We start from the raw sequence: 20,905 nt of genomic DNA on the forward strand, positions 1-20,905 counted from the left end.
CTTCCTTCCTTCCTTCCTTCCTTCCTTCCTTCCTTCCTTCCTTCCTTCCTTCCTTCCTTCCTTCCTTCCTTCCTTCCTTCCTTCCTTCCTTCCTTCCTTCCTTCCTTCCTTCCTTCCTTCCTTCCTTCCTTCCTTCCTTCCTTCCTTCCTTCCTTCCTTCCTTCCTTCCTTCCTTCCTCTAAAACCAAAATGCATATCTTTTCCTCCACAGATTGCTCTGTCTTTCCCGCCTTTGTTTCTTTTGCTCCTTCTCGGGTATCCCGCTCCAATTCAGCTCACCACGTAGGTGTTATATTTGACTCTAATCTCTCTGTTGCTTCTCATAATGTCCATGTTGCCTGTTGGTGTAATATCCGCCTGGCCGGGACACTACTCACACTCAAAGCTTTCGTGTGTGATTCTCTCTTGCATTGACCACTGCTCTTCCCTTGTCGTTGGTCTTACGGCTCATCAGCCTGGCCCGCTCTGCTCTCTTTACAACTCTATCACCCTGTTATCGCTCTTCTCCTGAATCCATATTCACTGCTCTTCCCTTGTCCTTGGTCTTACGGCTCATCACCCTTCCCTGCCCTGCTCTGCTCTCTTTACAACTCTATCACCCTGTTATCTCTCTTCTCCTGAATCCATATTCACCGCTCTTCCCTTGTCCTTGGTCTTACGGCTCATCATCCTGCCCCGCTCTGCTCTCTTTACAACTCTTCCACCCTGTTATCTCTCTTCTCCTGAATCCATATTCACTGCTCTTCCCTTGTCCTTGGTCTTACGGCTCATCACCCTGCCCCGCTCTGCTCTCTTTACAACTCTTCCACCCTGTTATCTCTCTTCTCCTGAATCCATATTCACCGCTCTTCCCTTGTCGTTGGTCTTACGGCTCATCAGCCTGCCCCGCTCTGCTCTCTTTACAACTCTTCCACCCTGTTATCTCTCTTCTCCTAATTCCGTATCCACCACTCTTCCCTTGTCCTTGGTCCTACAGCTCATCAGCCTGCCCCGCTCTGCTCTCTTTACAACTCTTCCACCCTGTTATCTCTCTTCTCCTGATTCCATATCCACCACTCTTCCCTTGTCCTTAGTCTGATGGCTCCTCAGCCTGCCCCACTCTACTCTGTTTCCAACTCTTCCACCCTGTTATCTCTCTTCTCCTGATTCCATATCCACCGCTCTTCCCTTGTCCTTGGTCCTACAGCTCATCAGCCTGCCCCGCTCTGCTCTCTTTACAACTCTTCCACCCTGTTATCTCTCTTCTCCTGAATCCATATTCACTTCTCTTCCCTTGTCCTTGGTCTGATGGCTCATCAGCCTGCCCCGCTCTGCTCTCTTTACAACTCTTCCACCCTGTTATCTCTCTTCTCCTGATTCCATATCCACCACTCTTCCCTTGTCCTTAGACTGATGGCTCATCAGCCTGCCCCGCTCTGCTCTCTTTGCAACTCTTCCACCCGGTTATCGCTCTTCTCCTGATTCCATATCCACCGCTCTTCCCTTGTCCTTGGTCTGACGGCTCATCAGCCTGCCCCGCTCTGCTCTCGATACAACTCTTCCACCCTGTTATCGCTCTTCTCCTGATTCCATATCCACCGCTCTTCCTTTGTCCTTGGTCTGACGGCTCATCAGCCTGCCCCGCTCTGCTCTCGATACAACTCTTCCACCCTGTTATCGCTCTTCTCCTGATTCCATATCCACCGCTCTTCCCTTGTCCTTGGTCTGACGGCTCATCAGCCTGCCCCGCTCTGCTCTCTTTGCAACTCTTCCACCCTGTTATCTCTCTTCTCCTGATTCCATATCCACCACTCTTCCCTTGTCCTTAGTCTGATGGCTCATCAGCCTGCCCCACTCTACTCTGTTTCCAACTCTTCCACCCTGTTATCTCTCTTCTCCTGAATCCATATCCACCACTCTTCCCTTGTCCTTGGTCTGACGGCTCATCAGCCTGCCCCGCTCTGCTCTCTTTGCAACTCTTCCACCCTGTTATCGCTCTTCTCCTGATTCCATATCCACCGCTCTTCCCTTGTCCTTGGTCTGACGGCTCATCAGCCTGCCCCGCTCTGCTCTCAATACAACTCTTCCACCCTGTTATCGCTTTTCTCCTGATTCCATATCCACCGCTCTTCCCTTGTCCTTGGTCTGACGGCTCATCAGCCTGCCCCGCTCTGCTCTCAATACAACTCTTCCACCCTGTTATCGCTTTTCTCCTGATTCCATATCCACCGCTCTTCCCTTGTCCTTGGTCTGACGGCTCATCAGCCTGCCCCGCTCTGCTCTCGATACAACTCTTCCACCCTGTTATCGCTCTTCTCCTGATTCCATATCCACCGCTCTTCCCTTGTTCTTGGTCCTACAGCTCATCAGCCTGCCCCGCTCTGCTCTGTATCCAACTCTTCCACCCTGTTATCGCTCTTCTCCTGATTCCATATCCACCGCTCTTCCCTTGTCCTTGGTCTGACGGCTCATCAGCCTGTCCCGCTCTGCTCTCTTTGCAACTCTTCCACCCTGTTATCGCTCTTCTCCTGAATCCATATTCACTGCTCTTCCCTTGTCCTTGGTCTGACGGCTCTTCAGCCTTTGAATCTTGTCTACACTTCCACTTCCGGTTCTTCGTTGTATTAGCTTTCACACTCGCTTTGTTCTCAGTCACAATCTCTGTTAACTGTTCCACGCCCTCCAGGAGGCCAATCACTTATTCGTTCTTTTTCTTCTTGGCTCCTAAACCATGGAACTTGCTTCAATTATCCATTAAAGCTGCCACCTCCTTTTCTTCTTTTCACTCACTCTTAAAACCTCAACTTTTTTCCTGTTCATAATTTTAATCATCTTATGGTGTGCCACTTATGTTTAACTGTTCTGTTTTTATAAACATGTGCAGTGCTTTGATCCTTGAAGAATGTTAAATGTTAAAGGTATTTGTTTCTCGCACCGTCACCAATGGAATCGGCGCTCAGGCAGATCTGCAAACGAAAAGGCGGGGGGTTTGGTAGGGTGACGAGGGAGTGGGATATTGAGAGAAGTGGAGTCCTGTTGGCAGCTTCAGTTCGGTTTAGGCCGTGCGCTGAGCTTTGGTGCGAGTATCGGATTGATGTTAGTCAACGTGTGCTGTTGGTGCGGCTTATGTCTGTTTGTTGTTGCAATGTGGTAAAGTGCGTGAGGCTTGCTGTACGAGAGGTGGTTGCGTGAGTTTTTGTGCGAGTTAAATATGCAGAAATGTTGAGCTTTTTGGTTAGTGGGCTATATGTCTTGCAGCTGGACTTCGCAGTGTGGCTAAATGCCTAGATTTGAGAGTCCTGTATTGTGGGGGATGGACACTGTTCTACATTGCACCAGATTCACTTCCAATGTTACATTATTATCCGCCACTTCTGTTCTCCAATCCACTTCATGGCTTGGCAACGTCCCTAGGGACCGCACCGACGTCTGTGTAGCCAGGCCAGTTAATTCTGCTCCCCAGCACCACATTTGCACCTGATAAACTAGGTGCTAATGCGTGGCGCCAGTGAGGTGCCGTTAGTGTAGGAAAGAGCAGGCATTGCTTACAAAGTATAAGGTTTTGTATTTAAAAAGTTTGTATGAAAAGAATATTTTAAAAGGATATTCCACTAAACGACCAGAAGATGGCAGACTGTGCACGTAGTAAGCAGACAGTCTAAATGCAAGGACTGTGTAAAACATGTTTTGTTCTCCAATTGTCAGATCCTCATTTCTACATCACAGAGGGCCCAATTCTGAGCTCATGATAAAAACAGTGTGGAAATACCACATTCTCCCCTCCAGTTTACAGCACCACCATTCTGAAGTGGGCGGAAGTATTGGAGGGGAGATGTTGTGCTTTCCAGCAACAAAAGTTTCTAAAATCTATCGGTGTGGGGGAAACATGGGGCCCGAGTCAGAGGTGCGTGCAAATGTAGGAAAGTGTTTTTCCATCAAGGAGGAACACATTCCTTACATAAACCGTATTCTGATAAAGAAAAAATGTGCTGCAGGGACATAAAAGCATCGGCTTTTGCAGGAGCCTGATGAACGACTTGACAACCGCCGTAGCAACCATCCGGATTGCAAGGAGGGGATTATCCTCCCAGCAGCACTGGTCTAGCCTGTCAAAAAAGGAGTCAAAATATGGTACCTGTGACATGCCATTAAACTCTACTGCACACTTTTCCCCTTTATAAAACTACAATGCCTTAGAGTGCAGCACCACTTTTCTAGTTTAATGAAAGTTTAAGACAATCTTCTTAAATTAGAAAAGTGTCAGTCTTTTAAGAAATGCTTGCAATGCCAGTGGAGCACATGTTTCCGCCACGAGAGATGTTAGCATCCTTTGCTGCTGGAAAGCACGACATCTCCCCTACAATACTTCCACCCACTTCAGAATGGCGGTGGTGCTGGAAACTGGGAGGGAGAATGTGGTACTTCCAGACTCTTTTTATCATGAGCTCAGAATTGGGCACAATTCTGCCCTTCGTGTTATTACTCCAAGAGTGTTCTTATGATGCGGGCTGTTCTATTTCCACCGATGCTGAATGTCCGAGGGCCCAACCGCTTTAGGATTTTTGATCACTGATGGCAACCTCAAAGCACAAACCTTGGCGAGGCATGAGGCCTCAGGCATTATCTTCAATTCGCCACCTCTTCTGGAGCTCGTTGCAATTTATTTTGCACATGAAAACCTGTGCAAAATAATGGCAGCGCAGCTGATCACAGTGAAACAAGCAAACTGGCAAAGCTGCACATTTGCCTGACACTTTGCACAGCTGCTTGGTGTTGTGAGGCCTTTGCAACAGCAACGATTGCAGTGGCATCAGAAGGTGTATCACTGAGCGGCACGGAGGTGCTAGGTTTAGGGAAGGAAAGAAGCTACATGGGAAACACAGGTGCCACATGTGTCCCTCCGCCCGCCTCTGGAGGCCTCTAGAATAAAAATGGTTCTGATGGCACAGCACTAGTGTTGCACTCTTAATAAAGGGGCAACACTAGGGCACCCCGCAAAGTGTAGTTACTGGAGACGGCTTTCACTATGACGTGTTAGGGGTCGTATTTAAGAGACCTGTCTTCTTGAACAGCCTCTACAGTCCCAATTCATTACATTCACACAAAGGCCACACGATGGCAGCAGGGACGGGCTGAAGAACAGGGCCCAGGTTATTAGAACTTGACTAGCCAGGTGAGCGGCCCCTTCACGTAAAAGAGGAGCTAGGCCCAGAGTACACTGAGGGCCTGATTCTGAGGTGCCTGCAAAAATAGGGAAACGTTGATGCTTAAAGAAACGAGGCGTTTCTACACTGCAGCACAGTCTATTGAACACCAAAAGAGGTAAAGTGGCCTCTAATCCGCCACTTCTGTCACCAGTTGAGCGCCTTCATTTAGAGCTTGGTAGCGGTGTCATGGCCCTGGATTCTGTAGCTTGGAGCACCCTTTCTGCACCAAGCTAACGAGACATTAGTCAACGGCACCGTTGTTGTTAATGATGAAAATAGGCCGCATTCCTTACAACGTTTATATATTCCGTTAAAAAATGAACATTACACACCTAGACCACAAGATGGCAGAGTGTGCACGCAGTTGGCAGACAGTGTACATTCTGGGAGTGTCTGAAATGCTTTTCAAAATGTCAGCGCCACGTTTTCTGCATTACAGAAAGTGCTGCTAAAATTCTTCCAGTCCACTGACACTCTGTGCACTGTAGAAATGTGTCTTTGCTTTTTGCATTTTGCCCATCGGTGCTCTGCGCATGGTAACCCCGCAGCGCTTCATCTGCACACATTTTACTTGATTTGTCTTGCCTGCTGCACGACAACTTGCCTCCACTCATCCCATCACCCTCAGAATGCAGGTGGGAGGATTGGGGGGTGGCGGATGTCGTAATATTACGTGGCATTTAGCCCGAGCTCCGAATCGGGCCCATATGGCCTTCTAGTGTAATGTCCTTTTAAGATCGCCTTCTCATACAAACTTTTTAATGCAAAACCTAATACTTTGGAAGGAATGCCGCCTCTTTTCTACCCTAGTGGAACCTCAAGAGGGCCGCACTTGGGTGAGCAGAATAAGCATGGCCCAGCTGCTCTGCATATGGAGCGGTCACTGGGACCATTGCAAAGCTATAAAGTGAGGACGTGGATTGGAGAACAAAAGTGGTGATTAGATTGCAATCTGCTACTTTTGCATTTCAAATGAATATGGTGCAATGTAGAAAAGTGTCCTTCATTGAAGGAAGAACACTGTTCTATTTTTCCATGCGCCTCAGTATCGGGCCTTGAATTTTTCGGTTTGTCACTGGATGTGCTCGAACTACCTTCAGCTCTGCTTCTGCACCGACACAATATTAATTCACTTGAGTCTCTAGGAATCAAATTTAGGGGGTGGGGGCACAGAAGGTGCGACAGGCAAAAGTAGGGGAGCCACCTATGAAAGTTCTATTAGTATGCTTTCCCAAATTGATGTAGGCCCCACACCTGAGATTCTTACCCCCACCACCCAGAATCCAGGCCCTATACCTGGCATCCTGCCTCCCCTCCACCACAGCCCAAGCCTCATACCTGACATCCTGCCTCCTCACCACCCACAGCCCAAGCTCCATACCTGACATCCTGCCTCCTCACCACCCACAGCCCAGGCCCCATACCTGACATCCTGCCTCCCCTCCACCACAGCCCAAGCTCCATACCTGACATCCTGCCTCCTCACCACCCATAGCCCAGGCCCCATACCTGACATCCTGCCTCCCCTCCACCAGAACCCAAGCCCCATACCTGGAATACTGCCTCCTCAACCGCCAGAGGCCAGAACGCAAGTCCCAAACCTGTCGCCCTGTCTTGTTACCGCCAGAGGCCAGACACCGTACCTGTATCCTTCAACCCCCACCTTGCAGAGCCCAAGCCCCTGGCATCCTGCCTCCCCAGAGCACAGGCCCCATACCTGGCATCCTTTCACCTTCACCACCCAGAGCCCAGGTCCCATACCTGGCATCCTGCCTCCCCACCACCAGACCCCAAGCCCCATACCTGGCATCCTGCCTCCCCACCACCTGAACCCAAGCCCTATACCAGGCATCCTGCCTGCCCACCACCAGAGCCTGTACCTAGCATCCCACCCCACAAAAACAGAGCCCATTCCCCATATCTAACACCCTGCCTCCTCAACAGCCAAAGGCCAGAACGCAAGCCCCATACCCGGCACCCTGCCTTCCCACCACCACAACCCAAGCCCCATACCTGGCATCCTGCCACCCCGCCAACATAGTCTAGCCCCATACCCGGCACCCTGCCTTCCCACCACCACAACCCAAGCCCCATACCTGGCATCCTGCCACCCCGCCACCATAGTCTAGGCCCATACCTGGCATTCTGCCTCCCCTCCACCAGAACACAAGCCCCATACCAGGCACACTGCCTCCCCACCACCAGAACCCAATCCCTATACCAGGCATCTTGCCTCGCCACAACCAGACCCCAAGTCCCATACCTGGCATCCTTTCCCAAACACCTAGAACCCAAGCCCCATACCTGGCATCCTGACTCCCCACCACCAGAACCCAAGCCCTATACCTGGCATCCTGCCTCCCCACCACCAGACCCCAAGTCCCATACCTGCATCCTGCCTCTCAACCACCAGAGCCTGTACCCTATACCAGGCATTCTGCCTCCCCACCACCAGATCCCAAGTCCCATACCTGACATGCTGCCTCCCCACCATCAGACCCCAAGTCCCATACCTGACATCCTGCCTCCCCACCACCAGACCCCAAGTCCCATACCTGGCATCCTTTCCCAAACACCTAGAACCCAAGCCCCATACAAAGCATCTTGCCTCCCCACCACCAGAACCCAAGCCTTATACCAGGCATCCTGCCTGCCCACCACCAGAGCCTGTACCCTATACCTAGCAACCCACCCCACAAAAACAGAGCCCATGCCCCATATCTAACACCCTGCCTCCTCAACAGCCAAAGGCCAGAACGCAGGCCCCATACCCGGCACCCTGCCTTCCCACCACCAGAACCCAAGCCCCATACCTGGCATCCTGCCACCCCACCACCATAGTCTAGGCCCATACATGGCATCCTGCCTCCCCATCAGCATAGCCCAGGCCCCAAATCTGCCATTCTGCTGCCCCACCACCAGAACCCAAGCCCCATACCTGGCATCCTGCCTCCCCACCATCAGACCCCAAGTCCCATACCTGACATCCTGCCTCCCCACCACCAGACCCCAAGTCTCATACCTGGCATCCTTTCCCAAACACCTAGAACCCAAGCCCCATACAAAGCATCTTGCCTCCCCACCACCAGAACCCAAGCCTTATACCAGGCATCCTGCCTGCCCACCACCAGAGCCTGTACCCTATACCTAGCAACCCACCCCACAAAAACAGAGCCCATGCCCCATATCTAACACCCTGCCTCCTCAACAGCCAAAGGCCAGAACGCAGGCCCCATACCCGGCACCCTGCCTTCCCACCACCAGAACCCAAGCCCCATACCTGGCATCCTGCCACCCCACCACCATAGTCTAGGCCCATACATGGCATCCTGCCTCCCCATCAGCATAGCCCAGGCCCCAAATCTGCCATTCTGCTGCCCCACCACCAGAACCCAAGCCCCATACCTGGCATCCTGCCTCCCCACCACCAGACCCCAAGCCCCATACCTGGCATCCTGCCTCCCCACCACCTGAACCCAAGCCCTATACCAGGCATCCTGCCTGCCCACCACCAGAGCCTGTACCCTATACCTAGCAACCCACCCCACAAAAACAGAGCCCATGCCCCATATCTAACACCCTGCCTCCTCAACAGCCAAAGGCCAGAACGCAGGCCCCATACCCGGCACCCTGCCTTCCCACCACCAGAACCCAAGCCCCATACCTGGCATCCTGCCACCCCACCACCATAGTCTAGGCCCATACATGGCATCCTGCCTCCCCATCAGCATAGCCCAGGCCCCAAATCTGCCATTCTGCTGCCCCACCACCAGAACCCAAGCCCCATACCTGGCATCCTGCCTCCCCACCACCAGACCCCAAGCCCCATACCTGGCATCCTGCCTCCCCACCACCTGAACCCAAGCCCTATACCAGGCATCCTGCCTGCCCACCACCAGAGCCTGTACCCTATACCTAGCAACCCACCCCACAAAAACAGAGCCCATGCCCCATATCTAACACCCTGCCTCCTCAACAGCCAAAGGCCAGAACGCAGGCCCCATACCCGGCACCCTGCCTTCCCACCACCAGAACCCAAGCCCCATACCTGGCATCCTGCCACCCCACCACCATAGTCTAGGCCCATACATGGCATCCTGCCTCCCCATCAGCATAGCCCAGGCCCCAAATCTGCCATTCTGCTGCCCCACCACCAGAACCCAAGCCCCATACCCGGCACCCTGCCCCCACCCCACCAGAACACAAGCCCCATACCTGGAATACTCCCTCCTCAAAAGCCAGAGGCCAGAACACAAACCCCAAACCTAGCATCCTTTCTCCCACAACACCAGAGCCTGAGCCCCATAATAATGGTTTCCATTGATATAAGCAAATAAATGACTAACTGTGATTTTTCCAAAGTGAAGAAGGTTGCTCCCAGCTCTTATCAGGTGGTCTGTTGAGCAATGTATGGTAACAGTAACTACCTGAACGTCTTTCTACACCCCCCCCCCCACCTAGTAAGCAACCCCTTATCTTCACATAAAGCAACTCACTGAATCAATGCTGATTACACAATAGAACGCATAGCACCCAGAAGAAAATCCCTAAATAGAAGACTAGCCCACCACAGATACACCAATAGAGCTCCCCACACTACTTAACCACCACAAGGACAGACAACATAATCACAAACAATTTAAGTTACCAACCTAGAGTGCACATTAACCACTGCTCCAGACAACTCTCAAGATGTATAAAACTTGCACACCACAGAGAACCCTACCTTTTCAGATCATGCACACATCAACATTGCAACATAGCAAACTTCCCCTGCTTCTGCATTAGTCTCCTACCCCACCTCTTGAAGATCCTGGAAACCCAAGAAACTGTGAAAAAAGGTGGACTATGTACCATCCAAAGACAATAGCATAGCATAACAGGGCGTAGCAAAATGTTACACTCATTCTCCTGCGGGGCCATGGTATGGACAGCCCATGCAATTTTGGTGACTTGTAGAAATAGAGGAGGAAATAATAGTTGGCTTTGCTGAGGTCAGTCCACTATACATGAAGAGATTACATTATTTGCCCAGGATCACACACTTTGGTTAAACAGTAAAACTGGGATTTTAACCCAATCTACAGTTTAAGGCTTTGAACACATAACTTTTAAGCTCAACTTGCTACAAATAAGTACAATTTGCATTTTAAAGCCTACAATATTACTGCCCGATAGAGCAGAGTGCTCAAGTTTCCAATGGCAATGCGTAACAAGGCGACCCAGTCCTGTCTATGCTTGTAATTGTGGGATGGGTAGTATTTCTAAATTTCCCAGAATCCAGAGGGGGAAAACGGAACTGGATGGACTTCTTATGCCTGGCTACTGGAGGCTTGAGAGTTCTGATATTTTACTTGCAAAATACACATATCTAAAAATAAACTAACCTTACAATATGTAAATCCTTAGTGAAACATGTAAAGGCAAGTCCTGTCAGTGAATGAGATTGTCACGTTTAGTTTGCTTAGCAGATCCCTAACAAGCAAGTTGACAGGAGAGCTCTCAGAGTATATGAGGGGAGCCCTTACAACCTTCCCTCCCACCTTTACATCTAAGTCTTTTGTGTATGGAACAATCAAAACAGCCCCAGAGAATCCCTGCGTGTCCAGAGTTTTGCCTGATGACGTGAAGCCACCTTCACTGATGCACGACTTCTAAGTCCACCATAAAGATTAATTGTTTGTTCCCTATCTCTGCCCCCACCAACGGTTCCTCTTCTGGATTTAGGGTAATTGACTGGACTGGACACGCAAGTGCTCTCTGTGGGCTGTCCTATTCAGCATATGTGTCTGCACCAGGTAACGAGAACGGGTTTCCCCCTACCAGTGTAGTGCCTTGGAACGGGGCCACTGTGCCATTAGGTACGCTGCCGAAGGCGTTCCTGTTCTCCGTTTGCTGCATGTTCGGGCAGGGTTGATAATGTTGAACTGCCTGCTGTGGGAGTTGCGGTTGGAAGTGGCCGAAAATCTGCGGGGGTAGCTTTATGTAAGCCTGGTGGATCTCATAGGGTATAGAGGTCATTCTGGGAGGTGGCCTCTGGGGATTCCCTTGGGGTGGAGGGCCATCATTTTGGTGATTGTCGTATCCCACAATCTGCCTACTCCGACATTCTCTGGAGAAGTGCCCCCACCTCCCGCATTTCCAGCACTGCCCTGTTCCCACTCCTCTTTGCCCCATATCCCCAACTCCAGCCTTTTGACCCTCGAAACCCTCCTTACCCTTGTTGCTATCCTCCTTGCCACTGTGGACCTGAGAATTGCGGGTTGCCGCCCACTCTCCTTGTCCTCCCTCAGCCCACACTGCTGCTATTCTTGCATGTTCTGCATTAGGGGCGTACCCTCCCTCCTCTGCCTGTGCCAGTGCTGGCCCTGTCCCCACCACAGCTACTTTGACAAACTTATTGTGGACCAGTTTCGTTTCCTCAGCCTGTTGCCTCTGAATCTTTTTTTTCTCGTGCTCTTTTAATCTTCTATAATAGTGAACTATGATGCTTTGAATTTCGGGCCACACTTTTGCTTCTATTCCTGCTATTTTGTCGAGTGCCTCCTGCACTTCCTTGGGTAGGCCCTGTTTCACTGTAAAACAGAAAAAAGGGGTTGATTGATCTCCGGCGTTGTCCATTTCTGCCCTCCACATCTCTTGGACCCTGAGAATAAACTGAGCAGCGTCTTTGTCATCCCCCATAGAACACTGCATGAAAAACTGTAAATCTGGAGTGTCTGGAAATGCCCGCCACAGCGCATCCCATACCCTAGCCCTAACCTTGTTGAATGAAGCTCAATCATGGGCGTCATTTCTCAGTGTCCCTCATGGGTATCCTGCTTTCACCCAGACATTTTCAGCTTGGTCCCCAACTGTGGCTACTAACAAGCTTTTAATGTTATCTATTGGTAAGGGCACCCCTTCTGTGTTCGTTTCAAAAGCATATATCCATTTGCCCTGCCCCCGCTGTGAGTGGTGGGAGTGCCTTAAGAAGGTTATTCTTGTCCATCTGTGCCCATGGTACATAGTGAGGCCTCCCTGCTCCCTTGCGTATCAGTGGCATTTGCATTTTGATCTTGCTTTTTTCGCTTTTAGTCACACTTCCCTTTTTTCCTGCTAATGCTATCCTGCCAAACCTCTCCCTCAATCTTCCGTCCCACAAATGTTATAATCTCGGTGTGCGCTTGCTCTGCATCTCCTTCCTCATCATCCTCAGCCTTGTCAAATTCACTCCAATCTTCCTCTTCTCCTCTCCTTGACCCTACATTTTCATAACGCAAGCTGTCTGTCTCTCCATCACGCTCTACGTGAACGGTTCTTATGGGCGCATTGTCTATTCTAAATTAGAAGTCTACCGACTTCCACTCATCCCCCACTGGTTGCACCGGTGCACCCATGGGTGGTACGGGTGTATCTGTCTTTGTTACATCCCATGCGCCCTTAGTCTGGCTAACTCTGTCCGTGTCAATGCCAGTGCTATATCTAGCTCTCCTGTGCTCACCCTGGTGTGGGCAGCAACCTCCGGAGGTGAGATATAAGGTGGAGGCAGGGCCATGCCTGGTGTTGCGACTATCGTGCCTGCTGATACATATGTTGGATTAGTGTACCCTTCCCCTTGGGCGAGTTGCTAGCGGATATATCCCTTTTTCCCTCCACATTCTTCCCATTTTCTCCTTAGCCTGTCTCTTTACTACTGTTGTGTGTCGTCCCTTGCCCCTTTGGATCATCTGTGTCCACAAACATTTTCCAGAGGTTCAATACTTCCCTTCTATTCTGCAATGGTCTCCCCTTATATTTTGCTGTTAGGAAGGTAGACATATGTTCTAACACGCTTCTGTCAAAAGATCCCTGATCTGGCCAGAAGTGGGGCATTCCCCCTCCTCCAGTCTCAGTCATCCACTGGTTGTGATACTTAATCTTTTCACAATACAAGGGCACGGCCTTGCATATGTGTTCTAAGGGCGTTTCTACCCCCATAGTCGTGTCCCCCCCCCTGGGCTGCCTTCTTACACCATAAAATACACTAACAAAACAAACTAAAATAACAAAATACAACAACAAATTCTTTCCTCGAGCTCTTCAATTATGCGTAGCTCCTATATTTATCCCTGTTTTTCCACATTGTTTATGCAATGCGTGTGGCACCACCTTCCCCCTCACACGGGGAGGTTCCCTGTCTTCCGCTTTCCTTTTCCTTAGTATCCTTAATAAATTAATTTTAAAAAGAAAAAATCAACACACTGCACAAATATGCCACACTCTCAATTTAAATTACAGCATTTTCACACTGTTCAGACTGCTCCATACATCCGACCCTACTTTGTTATCCCTTGCAGGCTATACTAACGTGCGTGTGCTCATCCAAACTCCTCCGTTCATGGGGTTCAAACACCGGCCTGCACCTCTCCTTGGCCCCGCACCCCGCTCCAAAAAGTAGGCAGGATTCTACAAAGACAGCTCCTACAGGGCCACTCAGGGGGACGCGTTTTGGGGCTGGTCGCTGTAAGTGGGGGCAGCCCTTCCATAGAGAGGCTGCCTGGATACCTCCAGAGGTACGGGGGACACTGGGATCAGGTCGGGGTCACCAAATGAAGGCAAGTCCCTGTGAGCGCTCACACCAGAAAGAAAACAACCCTCTAGGGAAAAAGGCCAAGAGATTGCTTGCAAGGATAACAAGGTTTAATTGTGCAGAATACAAAGGTATCAGCAAAGAACTCTGCTGCTTGAGAACGTTCTGCCAAAGGTTAGTACAAACAGAAGCTTAAAAGGCAGTACGTCGCCATCACTATACAGTAGAAACGAGTGTTGCTGGTTGGTGAGACCCTATACATGGGCCTGCTCCATAGGGGATGCCAGGCTACGATTCGTTCTCTTTTCCACAATCTGTTCCCACTTGGGCCAGCTGGGCTCATCTCTCCATGGAGTGAAGGTCAGGTTCCTCGTAAGTTACAGTTTCAAGACTGCTATGATACACTAAGACTACTGCTATATCATTGTGGCATGCATGTGGGAGGCTCGGGGACTGGTGCCAGGGGGAAGGGAGGAAGAAATACAGTCACACTGACCCACACATTCTATGCTTTGTTGATATTGCACCCCTCGCCCCAAGGCTTCCACCCTTGTTTTGATATATAATTTATTCCTCCCAGTACCTCGTGTTACAAAGGATGTATTTATGCGGAGAGGTAAAACGCCGTACATGCTCAGATCTTTTATGGACTTTGGCTTCTTCCAACGAGCTAAAGGGCTAAGTGTCTACCATGACTACAAGATGGCGTTTCTTTCCATGTGCGCACTGAGTATGCATCTATTCTTCCTGCTTACATTATATTTGTGCTGAGTTTCTTAGCATGGTTCCTTCCTCCCTAGCACATTACACCGCTATTTATGGGATTCGCCTCATTCTAAAGCGCCCAGGGGGGTGGGATAGACTCATTTCCAGCCCAACACATGTTAAGCCAAAAGGATATTGTTTTTGTTTTATTTTTCACATCCTGAAAGGAAAAATGTAAGTCGCAGAATGCAAAATAATGCAAGCGTGGAAAAAAGCCTTCATTTCACACAACTGTACTTTTCTCACTTTAAGAATCTCTAAAAAAGGTTTGTAATAAAGTCACTAGGATAAAGAATACATTTGTCACAAACCACCAGCTTGTTGTGCAGCTTTTTAAGAACTTAAATATCCTTATAAAGCAATCCAATGTTTCCATGTTAAAGTAGTAGACTTAATTACTAACTTTGAAACAGTAAGCTTTCCTGTGAAACTTTAAATATCTAACTGTAATAGCCGCACTGACACTTTCTGTGTTGTATAACGTCTTTAATCTGTTATATGTGGAGTTGGAAGCCTTCTGCACATGCTAATCCTGCAGAACTCCTTTTACGCAGCAGACTTTCAGAGGTTTTACGTGGTTTCTGTCACAACACTTCCCCGCCACACCTCCCACCACCCTCCGAATGGCTGTGGAAGGATTTGGTGGGGTTCCTGTCGACTTTCTTCATCCCATTTGCCGAAGCTCAGAATTTGCCCAGAGTCAGGACTTTAAGAAAGCAGGTTCAAGCACTGAATCTGGTGCCAACACCATGCTCTGACCTTATTGTGTCCTTTCTCCTCAAGTGCACTCACGTGTCGAGCACAATCTTTACTCATGCCATGAGGTGGCGGGTGGGAGGTGAGATGGCTAGCTGTCACTATGCAGGACGCAGGGAGTGTCTTGAGCTGAGAGGACAGCACAGCATAACCAGGCCCTCAGAAGGGACATTGCTTTTGCTCCAGCCACAGGTGTTGCCAGATTTGTAAAAGACCTGGGGCTATGCTAATGTCGGGACTGGCAGGACTCGGGGCAGGCTACCCTTGTGGTTGTAGCCCTCGAGCTTCTATCCGTGGCTACAACCAAAATACCCGGGGCTATAGCCCTCAACCTCCTCTGACAACGCAACTGGCCCCAGCACTGAGTGGAAGCGCAACGTGAATCTGACATCCGTTTCACTGTTATTTCACTCCTAGGAGTTTGTAACAAGCATGCTGTCCACCAAGAAGGGCTATTTCTGGCTCGGGCTGCGAAAGCAAGGAGAAACATGGAGATGGATGACCGGAGCGGAGCTGGATAGATCCTCGTAAGTCCAAATCGACTTCCTGTGGTAAATAATGCACTGGACATGAGCATGTTACACTGTGTGGGATGGACCCCCTTCTAAGCCTTGGGATTTGACCTTGGACATAGAAACAAGACTTTCATTTACTCATTAGCTTGGCCCTTGATCTGCAGTGCATGATGGGACAAGCCTGTGACCACTGGCAGGAGAGGCGGCAGGAACAGAAAGCATGTGTGAAGTTGGGAAAGCACAAGTGTCACACATTTCACGCATTATCAGCGAAGAGGCGGAAGTTAAAGCAAAAGGACGAAGTGAGTTTGCACAGGGAGGATATGTACAGTGTGAATCAGTGGGCCTAGGACTAATCCTTGTGGGACACCCACAGGAAGGGTTGCCGGGTGTCAGAAAGGAGGTGCTGGAGTCCCATGAGAGGTAGAAGGAGTGATCAAAGGGATAGGAGGACACCCAGTCACGCACAGTGTCCTTGACACCAAGGAGGGAAAGAGTTGACCGAGTGGCGAAGTCTAGAAGGATGAGAGGTGAGAGTGGTCGACAGTGGTAATAGAATTAGCAACCAGGATGAGAGGAGTCTCAGTGGAGTGCTGGGACTGGAATTCAGATTGGAGGGGGACGGCCAGTGAGCGTACCTCAATATAGTTGACTATGCAGTTGAAGACAACACTCGAGCATTTTTGAGTGGTTGGGAAGGAGTGAGAGCGTTCTGGGTCAGCAGTTAGTTTCTTTAGGACAGGCAAGACTGGGCTGCTTTATAACAGAGTGAGAAGATACCAATTGCAAGAGATAGTTTGAATACGGTGAAGTAGTGAGTGAAGTGGAGGTGTGGTGCAATGTGGTCAACTGCAGTGCGCGATAGTTTACCAGAGCGGTGGATGAATAAAGGGTTGAGGGGGACAGGCAGACCAGAATTGAGATACAGAGGAGAATGTGGGGTAGATGGGAGGTGGGGGAAATTAGTAAGGGAGTGGTAAAGATGGAAGAGTGGAGAAGGTCCCTGGTATTTTGATGTTTTTAATGTGGAAGTAGGAGTCAAAGACACGCAGAGAGAGAGAGGAGGACATGGAGTGATTCTTTTGAGCGGGGAGGCATGGCTGGGTGCATGTGTAAAGTTTAAGAGGATGTGAATAAAAGGAGGAACCCGATTAATGTAGTAGGAGGATATGGCTGTGTTTAAAGTTGTGGCCACCTTCAGTATATAGTCCTTGTAGACAGTGAGAAGAGTGGAGAATTGGTCTTTGTGTTGACATCAGCAGCTGAACGGATGGGGGGGATCCATTGTTGAGGACGTAGGCTGGAGGAGGGGTGAAGGGGATAATTGAAAGGGTAAGACAGTGCAGAGTTGAATTTGGTGAAGTTGAGTTTAATTGAGTGAGCAAAACGAGGGAGAGAGATCTAAGAGTGAGGTGTGGACTTGGGTGAGGTAGGGGACAATGGCGTCAGGCTTGAATTTATATTTGGTGAAATATGGAGATGGGGGAGTGGCAGAGGAATACAGATGGTGAATTGAATGAGTGTGTGGACAGAAGGGGATGGGAGACACGGAGGGGGAGCAGGGGGAGTGTAGGGCAGAGGGGGGTAGGCAGAGAGGACTTGGAAGAGAGAGAGGGGGAAAGAACCATAAGGAGAAGAGAAGCACTGGAAAGAGCAGGGCAGGTAGGCGATGGCGAGGTTGTAGGGGGGACCACAGGGTCCTACGAGACGAAGCAGTGCCATTTCAAAAACGATAGTGTCCTATGTAAAAATCAAAGTGCAACTTAAAACCTCACAGGGTTCTAGGCAACCAGAGTGATTTACAAGGTGCCGTTGGCACTTGCAGAGGTGTAAATTCATACCAGGGATCACACAGAATTAGGAAATGAACTTGTGTAGTTGTTCTGCACTGATAGCGGGTTTAGTAGGACATGCCAGGCCCAAACAGAACCTGCTATTGTTTGTTCAGCCCTTTTTAGTGTGCACCAGGGGCTAGGGTGTCTCTGGACAGGGCCCTCCTGGATGGCACTTGGGCTGGAGAGGCCAATGAGGGAACTGCCCAGGTACAAAATTGGCATTCAGATGGGATAAAGACCAGGCTCAGTGGTGGACCAAATGCATGGCTCTTCAGCTGAACTCCAACTCCACCAGGGTAGTGAGCAGGGTTTTTTAGTGCTGACTGTTGGCTTCTGGCGTTCAATGTTGTCCTGATAGGTTTTCAATTTGGGAGTGCGGTGGTGGGGCAGTCTGGGGTGCGGTGGTGGAGCAGTCTGGGGTGTAACCTCTTGCCCCTGAAGATGGGCCACCACTGAACATCATTGCATCTGTTCCAAAAATGTTTTCTTTTTTTCTCTGTGTTCTGCAGATTCCCAATCAAGGAGGACAACGGGAGCCATGACTGCATTTCGGGAAAAGACACATTCTCTTCTGAGAGCTGCTTCAACCCCAACAAATACATTTGTGAGAAGAATACCATTGAGTTCCCACAAATCATAGCTGTGCATACAAGACCGCGAAGACAGATTAAGGCGCAGGCCCAAAAAAGACTGCAATCCTCTTGGCGCTCATCTCATGGTCAACTTGAAACTAACAGAAGGACCTGATTTATGTCCACTCAATAGACAATCGCCTGATGAAGGCCTCTGAGGTCATGAGTAGCCATTGGGTGAAATGGCTCAGCCATGCATAGACTCCTCATCCATGTTTAAATTCCCAAGCATTGCAAACCTTATTCATTACGTCACTAAACTATCCAATCTAGGGCACTAATATGTGACAATCTATTTTCCTAATTATGCACACTAGTGGTTACTCAGGGTTTATCCCCTTTCCCCTCCTGTGCCCTATTCTCCCCTCATGTGATCCACCCCTCCCAATAATGGCTTTCTGCATTCTTTTGCTATAGCCTTAACCAACAGGACCTATTGCTTCTTTGCTGTTATCTGATGTTTAACAGTTTTCCTTCTCAGCCTGACACTTTTGATGTACCTGCCCTTGCCTGTGTTGTCCTCCTGAACTTACCAAGCAGCCTTATCTACCAGGACAAATCAGCCCTCCTTTGCTAATCGCAATATACTCTTCCTTCTGACAATTCCAGGCTAAGGATTTCTCTTCCTCTGACCATTCATGCTCGTGTAAACACAGCCATGCTTCTGACCATACAAACCTAAACTGACGTCTCTTCATGACCATTCAAGTCTAAGGAAAGGGTCAGGAGGAAAGGCCTTTCCTCCTGACCCTCAAGCATAAACAGGCCTCTCCACCTGACCCTTCAAGCCGACACAGGTCTCTCCTCTGGACAAATCAAGCCTAAATAGGCTTCTCCTCTATATCCTTCAAGCCGTTCCCTTCCTGATGCTTTAAGCCTAAAATGGCCACTCCTCCTCACATTTCAAGCCTAAGCAGACACCTCTTCCTAACCCTGCACAACTAATTAGGCCTCTCCTGCTGACTAAACAGGTGTGTCCTCCTGACCCTTCAAACCTATACAGGCCCCTCCTCCTGACCCTTCAATCCTAAAAATGCCTCTCCACCTGACCCCTAACAGATCTCGCCTCCTGACCATTCAAGCCTAGATAGGCCTCTCCTCCAGGCCCTGCAAACCTACATTGGCCTAGCCACCTGTCCATTCAAGCTGAAATAGGCCTCTCTTTCTGATCCCTCTGGCTTAAACATGCCTTTTCAGACCCTCCAAGCCTAACAGCACACTCCTCCTGTCCCTTCAAGCCTAAACACTCCTCTCCTCCTGACCTATCAGCCCTAACAAGACCTCTCCTCTTGACAATTTAAGGCTTAACGGGTCTCTCCTACTCATCTTTCAAGTGTAAACAGGCCTCTCCAGCTCTACCTGAAATTCTTCTTCTTCAGAGACATCCATGAATTCAAGGCCAACCTTGCCATGATCCAGACCTAAATGTTCAGTGCGACCCTCAAACTGAACCCCACCAAGATGGATTTACTTTTCCCAACCAAAAACACAGAACGCCCCCACATCGAGACCTGGCTGTCTACCTTGAACCTTGAGGGCTTCATTCTGCAGCTAATACCTTACTCCAGGTCTGTAGGATTTCCCATTGACACCACTCCTTTAAAACAAACTGTAGTGGAAAAATGAAACAAGACTATTCCAGTGGATTGGTGAACAATGTATTAGTAAAAAGCAATGCAGCAGGACAACAAACCAATGACAGTACGAGACTTTGATGTAAGTGAGACCCCCTTTCGCTCCAAGCACTGTTCTCTTATACTCAAAGGAACACATGCATTTTGAAGGGAGGCGAAGTCCAAACAGGGCAGGGTATCATAGAGTAACGATGTTGCAAGCAGGGAACAAAGCTTTACCATTCAAGTCTTAGACACCAGCTGCATTCTCATACGTTGAGACAGTGTTATCAGGAAGTACAGCATAAAATGATACATTTAGCTGGGCTGAATAGCTGCCTCAGAAGATGCACACACAATTTAAAGCAGGCGTGCTTACAGTATGATGACTTCTGTCTACTAAAGTCGCTTTTCCTAAGAAAGCGGGAGCCTAAAACACGCTTACATATGCCAAAATGGAAACATGTCAGAAGCGAGCAATGTGGAGGCGAGCATAGCTACACCCTAGGTGAGGAGCCTTCACTGTAAGGGCATGTGCAGTAAAGCCTAAAGCTCGCCTCACACAGGCAAGAAGCACTCGTTTAAACATGGCAGTTTGAAGTACCTACTCAATGTTATACTGCATCAATGTGACAGGGGAGTTCATAAAATTTTCAATTCCAGATGTTATTCTCACAAAACGTAGTGGAGCAATCGCAGACATCAAGGCACCAGGTACCCTCCTGTGGAAAATCAAGCTCCTTCTTCCAACACCAGCTTCGGATCCACTGTAGAGGCCCTGGTTCTTTCGTACCTGGATCTTATCTGGAAGGGGCAAATGCCCAGTTCACTTGCCACTTGCGACCATCGCAGCTCCTATGAGAGGCTGCCTGCATGCTGCTGCCCCCTCATTCAAGGTGTCTTCAAATATGACCACATAATGTCCAGACTGAAACATCACTAGCTGCCCCTACAAGCACACATCAGCTTCAGTGCAAACTACATTCATGCCCCCTCCCATCTGGCAGAGAAAGTCAGCACCTGTGGTGCTCGTGCATCACCAGAAGTCCAGA

General features: G+C 49.5%; 1 protein-coding gene across 1 annotated transcript in view; it reads left to right on the plus strand.

Annotated features, from left to right (window-relative positions):
• Nucleotides 1-20,684, plus strand: part of LOC138580147 (killer cell lectin-like receptor subfamily B member 1B allele A) — a 39,157-nt gene extending 18,473 nt beyond the window's left edge. Inside the window, exons 2-3 of the mRNA XM_069650468.1 lie at nt 15,676-15,785; nt 18,118-20,684. Coding sequence (XP_069506569.1) covers nt 15,676-15,785; nt 18,118-18,355 — 348 coding nt within the window. The 3' untranslated portion in view covers nt 18,356-20,684. The remainder of the gene's footprint in view (nt 1-15,675; nt 15,786-18,117) is intronic.
• Nucleotides 20,685-20,905: the final 221 nt, after the last annotated feature.

Source organism: Ambystoma mexicanum, chromosome 3p (assembly GCF_040938575.1).
Source record: "Ambystoma mexicanum isolate Mex_15411 chromosome 3p, UKY_AmexF1_1, whole genome shotgun sequence".
Lineage (NCBI taxonomy): Eukaryota > Metazoa > Chordata > Amphibia > Caudata > Ambystomatidae > Ambystoma > Ambystoma mexicanum.